This window comes from Macrotis lagotis, chromosome 7, assembly GCF_037893015.1.
Source record: "Macrotis lagotis isolate mMagLag1 chromosome 7, bilby.v1.9.chrom.fasta, whole genome shotgun sequence".
Taxonomy (NCBI): Eukaryota; Metazoa; Chordata; class Mammalia; order Peramelemorphia; family Peramelidae; genus Macrotis; species Macrotis lagotis.
The window spans coordinates 170,961,929-170,977,430 of NC_133664.1; the positions used below are offsets into that span (position 1 = coordinate 170,961,929).

The 15,502-nt window shown below is 37.2% G+C and overlaps 1 protein-coding gene across 1 annotated transcript in view; it reads left to right on the forward strand.

Moving 5' to 3' along the window:
- Positions 1–15,172, forward strand: part of DCLRE1C (DNA cross-link repair 1C) — a 43,781-nt gene extending 28,609 nt beyond the window's left edge. Inside the window, exons 13-14 of the mRNA XM_074194071.1 lie at positions 6,386–6,483; positions 8,631–15,172. Of these exons, the coding sequence (XP_074050172.1) occupies positions 6,386–6,483; positions 8,631–9,541 (1,009 nt within the window). The 3' untranslated portion in view covers positions 9,542–15,172. The remainder of the gene's footprint in view (positions 1–6,385; positions 6,484–8,630) is intronic.
- The last annotated feature ends 330 nt before the right edge of the window (positions 15,173–15,502 follow it).

Consider the following 15,502-nt stretch of genomic DNA (forward strand, 5'->3'; position numbering starts at 1 on the left):
CAGTATCATTTTTCTATACATGCAGTTCATCCTCATTAAATCCCTCACATTTTCCCCCTCTCCTCCAATCTCCATGCTTCACCTGAGTCCTGTATCTGAAGATCAAACCTTCTGTTCAGCTCTGGCCATTCCAACAGGAACCTTTGAAATTCCCGTGGTTCATTGAAAGTCCATCTTTTTCCCTGGAAGAGGACATTCAGCCTTGCTGGGTAGTTCATTCTTGGTTGCATTCTAAGCTCTTTTGCCTTCTGGTATATTGTATTCCAAGCCCTACGAGCTTCCAATGTAGTTGCTGCTAAGTCCTGTGTGATCCTGACTGCAGCTCCATGATATGTGAATTGTGTCCTTCTGGCTGCTTGTAATATTTTCTCTTTGACTTGGGAGTTCTGGAACTTGGCTATAATATTCCTAGGGGTTGGTTTTTTGGGATCTCTTTCTCTGGGGGATCGGTGGACTCTCTCCATTTCTATTTTGCCCTCTGCTTCTAGAATATCAGGGCAATTTTCCTGTAGTAGTTCTTTGAAAATGATGTCAAGGCTCTTTTCCTGATCATGACTTTCAGGTATTCCAATAATTTTTAAATTATCTTTCCTAAGTCTGTTTTCCATATCAGTTGTTTTTTCAATGAGATATTTCACATTTTCTTCTAATTTTTCATTTTTTTGGTTTTGAAGTATTGATTCCTGATTTCTGGTAAATTCATCAATCTCCCTGAATTCTATTCCTTGTCTGAAGGATTTATTCTCCTTAGAGAGCTTTCTTATCTCTTTTTCCATCTGGCCAATTTTGCTTTTTTAGAGCATTCTTCTCCTCAATAACTTTTTGAACTGTTTTATCCATTTGACCTAAGCTGGTTTTTAGCATGCTATTTTCTTCAGCATTTTTTTGGATTTCCTTGACTAAGCTGCTGACTTCATTTTCATGTTTTTCTTGCATCTCTCTCCTTTCTTTTCCCAGTTTTTCTTCCAACTCCCTCATTTGATTTTCAAAGTCTTTTTTGAGCTCTGTCATAGCCTGAGCCCAGTTTCTGTTTTTCTTGGAGTCTTTAGACGCAGGAGCTTGTGCTTCCTCATCTTCAGACTGAGTGTTTTGATCCTTCTTGGGCTCATTTGCAAAATATTTCTCAATAGTCTTCCTCTTGTTTCTCTGCTTGCTCATTTTCCCAGCCTGGGCCTGGTTTTGGGGTGCTTCCTGAGCTTTTGGGACACTCCCACAAGGGTCTCAGTGTGTGAGGCTCTGTCCTCCCTCCTGGTCTGTGAATGACCATAAGCGCCCCCCTCTGCCACGGGGCTGAAGTGGGGGGGGGGGGCTGCTGTTCTATTGGGGGGGCCTAGACTGTGATCAGGATCTGAATGTGGTCAGAGCCCCAGAGTCCTGTTTCAGGGGCAGAGGACAGAGCTCAGCAGTCTCTTCACTCCCCTCCCTCAGCTCAATGGGTTCATGCCCTGGGGGCTCCTGCTTACCAGGTCCACCTGCTTCTGTTTCTGGGTCTGGGCTGCTGAATGACCAAGCTGCTCCCTGTGTGCCCTGAGGGCTGGGCTCCATGTGCTCACTCTGGCAGAAGTTCCCCACTGTTCCCCCACTTTGTGCCCGGTGCTCCTCGGAGTGCAGCTCAGGAGACTCCCCCACTGCTGTGAGCTGAGACTGCCAGCGCCCTGGGGCTGCCTCCTGGAGGCTGAAGTTCTTTCGCTCTGGCCCCGGGGAGCAGAGCCTTTCTGCTCTTTTCCAGGTTACCTTGAGTAGGAGAACTGCCTCACTGGGTCCCTTTCTCTTTAACTTTTCTTTTTTTTTTTTTTTTTTAAATTTTATTTAAGGCAATGGGGTTAAGTGGCTTGTCCAAGGTCACACAGCCAGGCAATTATTATGTGTCTGAGGCCAGATCTGAACTCAGCAGCTCCTGACTCCAAGGCTGGTGCTCTATCCACTGTGCTACCTAGCTGCCCCTTCTTTCACTTATTTTCATTCTCTCCTTCTCTGCTGACCTCATTTCTGCTGCCTATAAACATTCCTATTATCCCTCTTCTGAAAAAACCCTCTGTCCCTGTTGTCCTGTTTATCATTTTTGAGGCTAAACTCAAAAAGGCTGTCTACAATATACTTTTTCTCCTCCTCTCATCTTAACTCTTTACTATCCAGTTTCTGACCTTATCATTCTACTGAAACTGCTCTATCTTCGGAGTGCTGGACTTGGAGTCAGGAAGGTCTAAGTTCAAATTTGCTTCCAACTTTACTTGCTGAGATCCTACCTCATCTTCTTATCTGTAATATAGGGAGAAGAATAGTCCTCAGCCCTCAGGGTGACTGTGAGGATTAAATGAGATAATGGCACCCTGGAAGGGCTGTGTAAGTGCCAGCTCTTATTAGCTCAAAGCCTTGGACCTGGATTGCTCTCTTTCCTTTGATACTTTCTTTTCTTTGGATTTGAAGGGCTCAGCTCTCTCCCGGTATTCCTCCTGCCTATCAGACTCCTCCTTCTCAGGGTCCTTTGCTGGATCCTCATCTAGGTTGCACCCTCTCATCATAGGAACCTCTTAGGATTTTCTCCTGGGCCCTCTTCTCCCTCTACAGATACTGCTTCACTTGATGATCTTATCAGATTCTAAGTTTAGGATTTTAAAATCTACCTTTCCAGCCCTTCATAATCTCTTCAGGCTGCTGCACTAAGCAGGCTTCCCTCTCTTGGCTTCCTGAATTCTCTCTGGCTGCCCCTCATGTTTAAACACTCCCTGCTCTATCTGACTCCTTACCTCCTTGGCTGGAAGTTTTCCCTCTGCTAATTTGTTGGCTTATTGTCTCCCTAGTTAGATTGTAAACTGCTCCAGGGCAGGGACTCTCTAGTGCCTAGTGTCTCTCTTTGTATCTTCAGTGCATAGTATAGTAGCTGGCTGACAGTAGGTACTTTAATAAATGTTTGATGTCTTGATATTTGTAAAGTATGTGGCACAGTGCTTGGTACATAGTAGGCATTTAAGTTTTATTGATTGGTTGATTTTCCTCTGTGATAAGTCATCAACAAATTGTAAACATTGTGTTGTCAGCCTCCATCTTACTAGCCAACTACATTTGTGCCTTGTAGTCATTCATAAATACTGGTTTTTTAATATTTTGTAGTTCAGTTTATGAAAATTTCAATTTAAATCATTTTCCCAAATTTTTAAAATGAATTAGGAGTTTACTCTTTAATGAAACCACTACAGTTTTTTTTTTTTTTTTTTTTTTTTTTAGATTTTTCAAGGCAATAGGGCTAAGTGGCTTGCCCAAGGCCACACGAGTAGGTAATTATTAAGTGTCTGAGGCCAGATTTGAACTCAGGTACTCCTGACTCCAAGGCCAGTGCGCTTATCCACTGCGCCACCTAGCCGCCCGTGTGATTTCTTAAAGTGAAGAATATTTTTATATGTTCATTAAACATTCCAATTGAACTGCATTCTAAATTTGAATTTTTAAATGTTCAGTTGTCTAAAAGCAGGGCATACTCTTTAGGGGAAGTCAACATATTTATCAAGAGGCTGTCAAACTTTTTTCTATCATCAAGGCAATGGGACTAATTGAAAGAATGAAATAAATGCAACTTTAATGAGAGAATTTTAAACAAACATATATCCAATTGATTATTGCATTTTTTTAGGGTTTTTTTTTTTGCAAGGAAAATGGGGTTAAGTGGCTTGCCCAAGGCCACACAGCTAGGTAATTATTATTAAGTGTTTGAGGCTGGATTTGTACTCAGGTACTCCTGACTTCAAGGCCGATGCTTTATCCACTACGCCACCTAGCCGCCCTGATTATTACATTTCAACATGGTCACCTTGCTAAGTCATACATTTAGGATAGTGATACTCGGTACAGTTTTGGAACATTTATGGATTACCAGGACCCTACATTTAACATTTCTCATTGTTAGTTAACCAGGAAAAGGCTCAGTCTATGGAACTACATTCAGTGTATCCCTTAGATACATTTTAAATGCTGCTATATCAGTAGTATCCATGCATTCCCTTGGGTACACTCTTCCTCCCCTACCTGACCCTCCCATTTTATTAGCTTTATTATATACAACTCCTGGACTTACTCTAAATAACTTGAGGAAGTGGTGTGCCTACTTTGGTTAGTAAAGTAGCTGATGTAACTGCAAAGGAATATATCTTTGATATTCCATAATGTCCTTAGTTCTATTTTGGCTTTTTATATAGGTAAAGGATTTCACTTTGATCCAGGCCACTGATGGAGCGTAATATCAGATCATACTAGGCTATCCTATTTATTTACAGCTGATTAAGTTCTGCAGTGCAGAGTTCAAAGAATCACTTAACATTCAATTCTTTGGGCTGACATACAGAATTATTTCTCTTTGTAGTTTAGACCTATGATCCAACACTGTTTCAGTTATATACTTAATAGGATAATACTCTAGTCTTACTATCCTTTCAGTAGCATTGTAATAGAGTCATGTTTCTTTCCATGGGAGAAGTATTACATTTCTTTTAGAGTAGGAGTTATTAATCTTTTCTTGTGTATCGAATTTCTTTGAAAATCTAGTAAAATTAATGGACTTCCTTTTAGAATAACATTTTAAAATGCATAAAATAAAGCCCTCTTGCAGTTAAGTTTCTTAGTGGATAGAGAACCAGGCCTGGAGTCAGGAAGACTCGGAGTTCAAATTTGACCTCAGATACTTAGTAGGTAAGTGACCCTGAGAAAGTCACTAAACCCTGTTTGTTCAGTTTCTTCATCTGTAAAATTAGCTAAAGGAAATGACAAATCACTCTAGAATCTTTGCCAAGAAAATCCCAAATGAGGTCATGAAGAGTCAGACATGAATGACAATAACTAAGAATAACAAAAGCAAAAATATAAGACCCATACAGTTATAAAGGAAACCAATTGTGTTGAACAATAGTTGTTTTTTTTAATATGTGTTTCTAAATCATATCCTGGTCAAGGCTTTATATTGATAGTTGAATCATGAATAGACTTTTCTCCTTTTTCATTTGTTTAATGAATTAGGGACTCAGTCTTCTACAACTTTCTTAGGGAAATTTATTTTGGACCCAGGAGAGGAAACACAAAAACATAATGCAAGTTTTAAGTATGTTAAAGAGAAATGCAGGCTATGAGAAAAAAGCTGAGATAAAAATGTAAAAATCTTTGACTTTTGGTCAGTCTTCACTTTAAGCTTAATTACAAAAGTAGATTGGAGTTTTGGAATGTAGAGTCCTAAATGGTCAAGATATTTAGGAAAACTGTTGGAAGGACTTCGTTGAACATAAAAATATAAGGGATATATAGATCATTGGATCTTAACACCAAACAAGCTACTCACCTTTCTTTTTGGCAAAGAATAGTGGCCCTAGGAGCTATTTGTAGTGGTAGTCTAAATTCTAATTTAGATGAGATCAATATTTTTTGTGGTCCTTTCATTTTTTAAAAAAAAAGTTTTATTAGGCACAGACTTGCATGGTAATAATAAAACAATGTTTCCTTTCTCAGATGCTTGATAACTACATTTTTTTTAAATTAAAGATTTTATTTATTTTGAGTTTTGTTTCCCCAATCTTACTTCCCTTCCCCCATCCCCCACAGAAGGCAATTTGACAGTCTTTACATTGTAAATGTCCTTCAGTTGGGGAATGGCTTAGCAAACTGGTATATGTATGTCATGGAACACTATTGTTCTATTAGAAACCAGGAGGGATGGGAATTCACGGAAGCCTGGAGGGATTTGCATGAAGTGATGCTGAGTGAGATGAGCAGAACCAGAAAAACACTGTACACCCTAACAGCAACATGGGGGTGATGATCAACCTTGATGGACTTGCTCATTTCATCAGTGCAACAGTCAGGGACAATTTGCAGCTTTTTATTCTTACCATCTGTATCCAGAGAACCAACTGTGGAGTTTGAACAAAGTTCCAGGACTGTTATCTTTAATTTAGGAAAAAAAAAACATATCTTATTGTCTGATCTTGTTATCTCTTATACTTTATGTTTCTTCCTTAAGTATATGATTTCACTCCCATCACACTCAATTTGGATCAATGTACAACATGGAAGCAATGTAAAGACTGACAAATTGCTTTCTGTGCAGGGGGAGAGGGAAGTAAGATTGGGGGGGGGGGATTGTAAAACTCAAAATAAATAAAATCTTTAATTTAGAAGTCTTGGAAATAAAAAAATGTAATCTAAAAAAGGGGGCGGCGGCTAGGTGGTACAGTGGATAGAGCGCTGGCCTTGGAGTCAGGAGTACCTGGGTTCAAACCCGACCCCAGACACTTAATAATTAACTAGCTGTGTGGCCTTGGGCAAACCACTTAACCCCATTGCCTTGCAAAATCTTAAAAAAAAATGAAAAAAATGTGTTTATAACATATATTTTGATTCTTTTCAGCTTAAAACCATTATGCCGGGCCTTTTCCAAGAGTACTGAAGCAAAGTATAAACCACTTGGCAAGTTAAAGAGAGCCAGAACAACATACCTAGAATCAGGTAAAGGGAATATTTCTGGGTTCTCAGTGCATTTGCCTAAGGAAAGCTGTATTTTGTGGAATAATATCATTTGGAGAGGACACAGGATCTCATACTTTATTTACTTCTTGCTTTTCTTGGAAAAACAATTTTATATGTTTCTTCTATCTATAAAATAAGGATTGAATTGGATCTCTTTTTTGCTTATAAACATGTCATCAAGTTAAATGTTTATTTAGTGCTTTGAATTTCTTGGAAACAAGCATTACAAAATGACCAAGGCAGTATGGAGTTATACTGGTATCATTCATTAGCTATGTGTACACTAGCTTGTTCAGACATTGGTTGAACTTCAGTATGATAGAAAACTCACTGATTTAAATAATAAAAATGATGCTTTAAATCTTCCTCTCCCAATTAAAGAGAGAAGTGAGCTAATTTTGAAGCAGAATAAAGAATTTTAGGTTCTGAACTTAGTCAGCTAAGTTCCTTATAAAGAAAAATGTGAATTTCCATTGTTTTAATGTATAATTTTTCTTTTGAAACTAATGACGTATATTTATAAATAGGCATGTTTATAGGAAGGTACTTTTGAGCCAAAATACTGAGGTGTAATTAAATTTCACCTGTCACTTCCAAGAATGATTTCACATCATTTTCTATGAGTAGTTCTTCCACAAGTTTGGAAATTATACCAGAGAATGCCTTAACCCACATTTTTCTTAAAATAAATGTGTACTACTGGGGCAGCTAGGTGGCACAGTGAATAGAGCACTGGCCCTGGAGTCAGGAGTACCTGAGTTCAAATGCGGCCTCAGACACTTAATAATTACTTAGCTGTGTGGCCTTGGGCAAGCCACTTAAGCCCATTGCCTTGCCAAAAAAAATGTGTACTAAACCAGCAATACATATTAATAAGCTAGCAGTATTACAAAATTATGATGCAAAAGTATTATGGAGCCTAGTTTTATCTAAGAAACTAAAATAAAAGTAAAATCCAAGATCAAAGAAAAAACATCTTTGTAAATGGTAGTTTCATGGACAGTAGTTGAACATTATAAAGACTAGGTAAAGTTTATATTTTGATGACAGTTCATAGGTCAAGACTTCTATACACTTGACATTATCATCAGTAGATTTTCATTCCCAAAATATTTTCTAATGATTTATATGTGTAAACTAGTAAAAAGAAATCTACATTTGCAAAATCATTGACATTGATGTTTGATGACTAATATAATTAATGCATTGGTGCTGGAAAGGTACCTTAAAGGTCATTTACTCCAGGACTCTCAACAAATTGGACTACATTGTGGCCTCCACCACTAGGTAGCAGATTAAAATGTAATTGAGAAGTACTTAACAAAATAAAAATAACTAAAATTAATATGTGGTTTTCTTATGACGGTATCCTTATGTAAGATTTAGTTGCCATGTCTATTTGAGTTTCATGATACTGATCTAGTCTAATTCCTTTATTTGATGAATGTTAGGGAACCATTTTTTTATTTGTCCTCAGCTCTGTTCTGTCACTGTAGGATAGTCTATTTAGCATTTCTTTATGCAACATTTCTTCAACTTTTCTTTTAACTCTTATGGTTAGAAGTCTGAGTCAAAGAATTCTGAAAGATGCTGGGAGCATGTGTTTGATTTTCAAGATTGGACATATCTGGTTTTAAAATATATTTAATTTGACTGCATCAGGTAGTAACAATTTTAACACTTGTAGGGCTTATTAATATTTAAAATTTAAGTTATAGACTAAATGTCTGCTTAATCAGCCAATCAACCCAGTATTTATTGAACATTTACTATAATGCAAGGTACAAGGGTAATGGAAATCCAAAAAAAAGGAGAGTCTAGTTGAGATAGAGCATATGCACAAAATATTTGATCTTAATGTCATTGTATAAGTGGCTGTAATAGTTAAACTGAGTTTAAAAATATTTTCAAACTAACGTAATTCACAAAGATATGGTATTGAGCTCTAAAATTATCTAAAAGAGCTGGGGAACACTAGTATCTATAAAGTCTTCTACTCTTCATAAAAGAGAATTTATGATGCATTAAGATAAAGCTGAATGCATTATATAAGAAATTAAGTGTTGTGTTGTAATTTTCATAAACCTTTCCCTTTATCATTTTTTTTCCCCGGATGGGATGGACAGAGGATGAAGATGAAGATCTCTTTGAAGACTTTCAAATGCCTTTGAGACACAAGACCCCAAACCAACAGACTTTCCAGCCTCTCTCACTCCCTGTCAAACCTGAACCTTGTGAATATCCAGCACAACAGAAACTGAGCCTATCAAGCTGCAGAACAGATAATGTATGGTCTTCTCTTATGACAAACTATGTAGACTGTGAAGAATCCAACAGTGAGGATGAGGAACAATCAGAAACCTCAACTTTTTTTCATGGGGACTTGAATTCTCTCCCAGTACAGCAACAGGAATTGGATATACCAGATTGGAAAATTTTCTTTAAAAATAATGCTGACATTCCAGATGATAGTTCAGAAAATTTAATTTCTTCTACAGAGGCAGGTGGGTCTCAGTCACCAAGACTTTTCAGTGATTCTGATGGAGATTCAACTCACATTTCCTCACAGAATTCTTCTCAATCTACACACATATCAGAGCAAGAAAGCCAAGGTTGGGACAGCCAGTCAGATACTGTTTTATTATCTTCTCAGGAAAGGAATTGTGGTGACCTCATTTTTTTAAACAAAAGTGGCTCCCGAGTAAGAGAGCATGTCACTGCATGCCAGCTGGACCAAAATATAACTGGTCCAAAAGACACTTCCTCTGATTGGAAAGGCAGAGCTCAGGATATAAATATTGCTTCTACTTCTGCTGGAACAACTACAGTAAGTTATGAGAAGTGTGCAATTGAAGAGGAAAAAAAAATGTTTAGTCTTAGCACAAGTGTGGATTCTCAGAGCTCCTCAGACTTTGAAATACCTTCAACACCTGATGCTGAACTTCCCAAAAGGGAGCATTTACAACTTCTATATTCAAAGTTAGCAACAGGTGAAAATATAGTAATTCAAAGAAAGCATAATACATCTAGTTCTTGAGTATCTTGGAATTAGAATTTTGGTCAAAATATGAAGGCTTCAGGGGCAGTGCATAAATCACCGGCCCTGGAGTCAGGAGTACCTGGGTTCAAATCTGGCCTCAGGCACTTAATAATTACCTAGTTGTGTGGCCTTGGGCAAGCCACTTAACCCCCATTTGCCTTGCAAAAAAAAAACCCTAAAAAAAACAACTATGAAGGCTTCCTCAGAGATTTTATGAAATAGAAAAAAAAGCCTTAAAGGCAGTCCAGAACAATTATTTTAGAAGCAGTCCATTAGAAAACAAAGACCTAGAAGAAAATGTGAAATATTAAGTGATTGAGATTAAATATTTTTAAATAAATTTTTTTTAAATCAGCAAAAATCCATTTTCCTTATCCTTTTTCTTCCCTTTCACCCCTCATCGAGAAAAGGGAAAATAATGCTTGTTACAACATATGTAGCCTAGCCAAACAAATTTCCATATTGGTTTTTATTATGCACTTGAGTTCTTCACCCCTGAACAGCAGGTGAATTCATTCTTTCTGGTTCAAGTCATTTGTAATGACTTGATCAGTTCTAAATTATTTGTCTTTATAATGTTACTGTATAAATTGTTTTTCATTGCATTTTTTCATATAAGTCTTCCCAAATTTCTCTGAAACCATTTCATTTCTTATAACACAATAGTATTCCTATCACATTTAGCTATTCTCAAATGGATGGGGGTACTTTACCCTCCCTTTCCCACCTATTTATCAGAGCTAAATTATATTAATTTCATACATCCTTAGAAATTGTTTTGTTTAGGGCTAATCCCTCAATATACCCTGTATCATAATCCTGTTTTTTACATTTTGAGTGAAATATTCCCAACTGTGTGTTCCCTCCTTTGATTAGTTCAGATTCATGTCCACTGCTTCCCCCAAGCTGCCCTTCCTACTTGTACTTTATGTAATTTTTTTCTCCTCCCTACCCCTCTAGCAGATTCTTCCGTAATAGAACCACTTGTTTTAGAACTGCCCCCCCCCGTGCCTTAATTTTTAGGAGGCACATGCCATCTCTCCATATTTGAATGTAAGCCATTTATCCTTTTAAGTTTCGCATGATTCCTGCATCTCTGATCTTTTCAAAAGGAATGTGTTGCAGTCTTTTACTTCATTAAAGGTCTACTCCCCCCCCCACCATGGCATTAGTTCTACTGGGCAATTCTTGGTTTTGTTCTCTGGATTGTTATATTCTAAGCTCTCCATTCCTTTTCAGAGGTGGATTTAGCCTCCGAGTTAGCTGAAAAGCTCTGCTGGTTCAGTGTAGGCTTCACTTTGGTCACAAATTCCTGCCTCCCATATTCATCTGAAGGCTTCAGACTGAGACCCTGTTCTGCTCCTGAGATCTGTGTCTCCCCCTGCTGGAGGCAGTCACCCTGGAATGCCACTCCAAGGCACAGGTGATCTCTGGTGACAATAGGGACAGACCTATTATTCTTGTACTTACACTTGTCTTTGGACACCACACAAAATAAAAAGGTCATATGGGATGGATCTGGAACCTCTTCTTGCCCTAATACAGAATCTTACTTTCACTGGAATACTGTGCACGGCTTGATCTTGATTTTTTTTTTTAACTTGGAACGTACGCTTTCTCAGAGTACAAGGCATCAGATAATACTTTCACTTTTTTTATTTTGTAAGGCAGTGGTATTAGATGATTTGCCCAAGGTCACACAGCCAGGTAATTATTAAGTGTCCAAGGCCAGATTTGAACTCAAGTACTTCTGACTCTAGGGCCGGTGCTCTATCCACTGTGTCACCTAGCCACCCCCATTTCCCGTTTTTAAAAGGACTTCAGTTGGGGCGGCTAGGTGACGCAGTGGATAAAGCACCAGACCTGGAGTCAGGAGTACCTGGGTTCAAATCTAGTCTCAAATGCTTAATAATTACCTAGCTGTGTGGCCTCGGGCAAGCCACTTAACCCCATTTGCCTTGCAAGAACCTAAGAAAAAATAAAAAAAAAAGACTTAAGTTAATTTTTGTTTACTAAGAAATCAACCGAAATAAAATGCTATTCAGAATGAGAATTAAAGTTTGGGTTGAGTTTATGTAACTATAGCTGTTTCCTTATCTTTTGGAAGATGCAACAAGTGTTCCTGCTAATATTTTTTAATTGAGAATTGATCATGCTATTTGAGCACCAAACTCACTATAAGTCTGAGCCTACATGAATGGAATTTAACAATATGCATACTCTTAATAGTGTGGGTACAAATGTCCAGCATTTCACCTAAATGGCTGTGATTAATGTTAGTGCTAAGTCAAGCACTTCTAACAAAATATAACTAGCTAGATGTAAAGAGTAGGTGGTGAAACTGAATAGAGCAAGAAGATGCTTTGAGACCCTTCTCAGGAAACTTGAACCCATCCATAACTAAGGGGAAGGTAGGTAGTCTCTCTCTTTCCTTTAGGAACCAGGAAAAGTGGCTACTAGGGTCTTAAATCATATTTGACTTTGCTCAAAGCAACCTTCTTCCTTCTATGGAGCAGTTTTAATCTCAGGATCCATAAAAGAAGCTTATGAGGAAATGGCAATTTTTTTCTGTTCTGCTATCTCCCTCCCTTCTCTCTCTCATACTTTTGCAGAGCTCATTTATGAATATGTATAATATTACAATTATATATTTGCTGCCTGTTAAAATTACAAATTCCTAGAGAGCAGGAAAATAGTACATGGAACATAAAGTTATTAGGTATTTAACAAATGTAAAGTTCAAAATAAACACTAAAATTAGTCAGCTAAAGATGGCATGACACTATATTGTAGTAACAGTTCCAAACCTTAAAATGTCTGAAAAACAAAATAGTGATAGAGACCATACCGGTGACTTGATTAGTATGAGTAAACTCCCTTTATCAGTGCAGACTGACAAGTATCTAGAGCACTGAGAAATTAACTTCTCAGGATTGCATAACCACCATTATGTGTAAGACTCCCAACTCAGGTCTGCTGGCCCCAAGGCCAGAAATAGATTAAAAATATTGTAAATGAATAAAGAGACATTTAATATTTAACCTATAATTTGGTCAATTGAACATTGAAACCACCTTACCCAGAGCTTGCTTTTATTGCCAAGCAATAAGACATGTCAGAAAGCAAAATGGGATTAGAATTAGAGGTTCATGATAAACCACCACAAACCACCAAAAAGTCAAGGGACTGCAGAAAGCTTTGGTTTGAGGCAGTAGCTAAGCTAAATTATTCTATAGCATTTTTGGTCAACTGTGAGGGGGGAAGAAAGACACAGAACAGGATCTGCCAGAATTTGCCTTGTTAGAGCAAAATGTGGTCCTCTTAACAGTTTTTACCTGTGTGTATATACTAAGATCATACAAAATTACTTGTTAGATACAACTTTAGAGGTATCATATTTCAATGACCCTCTGATAGTGACAAGCAGAAGATCTACCCACCAAAGATATTAGCCACTTTCATGGATGTTTTGTCTAGAGTCCAATGGATTGAGGGAGGAAGGGCTGCCTGTAAGTTATTTTGAAGGTTCTGTAAAACTGAATGAGGGAATATTACATCTTTATTTCAACGTAATTTTTTTTTAGGTTTTTGCAAAGCAATGGGGTTAAGTGGCTTGCCCAAGGCCACATAGTGAGGTAATTATAAAGTGTCTGAGGCTGAATTTGAACTCAGATACTCCTGACTCCAGGGCCAATGCTCTATCTACTGTGTCATCTAGCTGCCCCATAATTTTTTTTGTAATTTCATGCATTTAAAAAAACATTCTTCTGAGAAAGGGTCCATACTGGTTGAGTACTGGAGAGATCTGTGATGCAAAAAAAATTTAAGAATCCCTGCTATAAAGGATAAACATTCTCTGCATGTTCCTCTATGTGAATGACTGTGTTGACATTATCAAAGATACTATATAGTACCTGTTCAGTGAACTATGTAGCTATACAGACTCCATGGAGGAAAAGTGAGTGTGGATCAGGAATGTGAATAGGCCAGACTGACTTGTGGTTACACAGAGAAACCATTATACCAAGATACATTTATCAGTACATATGTCTCAGGCACTGATGATAAAATGGGCCCAGAAATGAATAGGAAGACAATAGATTAAATATAAAATGACTAAAAACAATGTTCAGTTTGGGAGTCATGGGAACTTATAATGTCACTCTGCCATTTTCTACTTGACTTTGTATAAATCACTTCATCTCTATGGGCCTTACTTTCTTCATCTGTAAAAGGAAAGTGTTAGATGAGATAATACTTAACATCTTTTCCAGCTCTAAATATATTGCACCCAGAAGTTGTACAATATTTTTCAGTGACTGATATGTTATTTCCTAAGACAAAAAGCTACCTATTAAATAGCATCCTGGTGAAGCAAACGTATCCTGGAAAAGCGTGCTCTCCAAAGAATCAAAATTGCAGCTCACATTAAGGCAGTGGAAAATAAATATATGGATTTACGATATTACCAATAACTTAGGGTATCATCAAGACTGAAAAAGGTGAGTCAATCATGGTAGTAAAAACTAAGGATAATAAATGGATAGCCCTATTGCTATTGCCACCAATGAAGTTATTAAAATAGAAGAACTTAGGATTATAGAGTTTTAGAGGACTTCCATGTCCTACCCTAGAAAGATATGATTAGTAATTTGCACTGAAATCCTTCAATCCTCATCATTATATGGAATTGATCCTTGGATCTCAAAGCCTATTGTTAGTGAATGACAAGATCAAAGAGGTTATATGATAGAAAGGTTTCCAATAAAGGATCCTTAATAGAAAGTATATCTATTGTCCACAGACTAGTCTACATTTAGAGAGACTAATCATCAAGTTGACTACAAGGTAATTCAGTGATTCTTGAAGCAATCTGCTATGGATTTACTGTGTCAGTGGAGGAAGCACTGCTATAATAAAATTAGATTCTGAATCTATTAAAATATAGGCAAAAAAATCACAGTATGAGCAGGCATTGAAGGATTGTGATCCACACCAAGGAAGAGAAATCCATATCTAAGAGAGGAAGGCTAAATCCCACTTGTTCTCCATTGCCTTTTCTTCACTAAAGAAAGAATTGCAGGAAAGCAGAACATAGCTTCAAGGAAGTACATCTCTCACATAGACAGCAATTTAATGCCTCAGTAAATATGTGATCTTACTGATAAACGTATTCTTCCAATGGTACAGATGGTAGTTCATCTATTCCTTTCAATCCCAAGCAGTTCTTGTCCATGATATTCCACAAAAGATTTTCTCAATGTACCAGAGGCCTTCCTCTAAGTCTTGTAACATTCTATGGGTGCATTATTTACACTGACATTGTTATTTCTGTTTCTTACTCTTACTATATAATCCATTTCCCTTTCAGCATGTTTTCTGGCTACATACATACACACATACATAACATTTCTCAAATGTAAATCATGTTTCCCCTTTGGGGACATTTCTGATCCAGTAAGGATTGTGATATCCCATTATTCATAGGCAAAAATCATCACCATGACTATTGGCGATTTTTTAAAAAAAATAAGATTTTGTGGCTTAGAATCATTAAAAATGCTTTATAATTTCCATTTATATCCAGGAAGCTTACTTCTTCCTGCCCAATTCTAGGCTGAAATTTTACCATTAGAATTCACTTAGGTTAATGAATATACAATACATATACATAAAAGCCATTATTATGCATGCATAGATAAAATATGTATAATCTTGATCCTTTGGGCTTTTATGATCTAATTGGTTTAGGTAAGACTATGAAAAATATATGTCAAAGAATATGGGTAAAGGAGATATTAAGTCAAATTGTCCTAGAGAAAGTTGAGGACAGAGAAATCACTTTCAGATTAAGATCAAGGAAATTTTCATACGGAAAAGAACACCTGCATTCTTCCTTGATGGAAGAGTATTTGATCAGATATTGATGAAGGGAGGTCTGTATGAAGGTGAGATGAG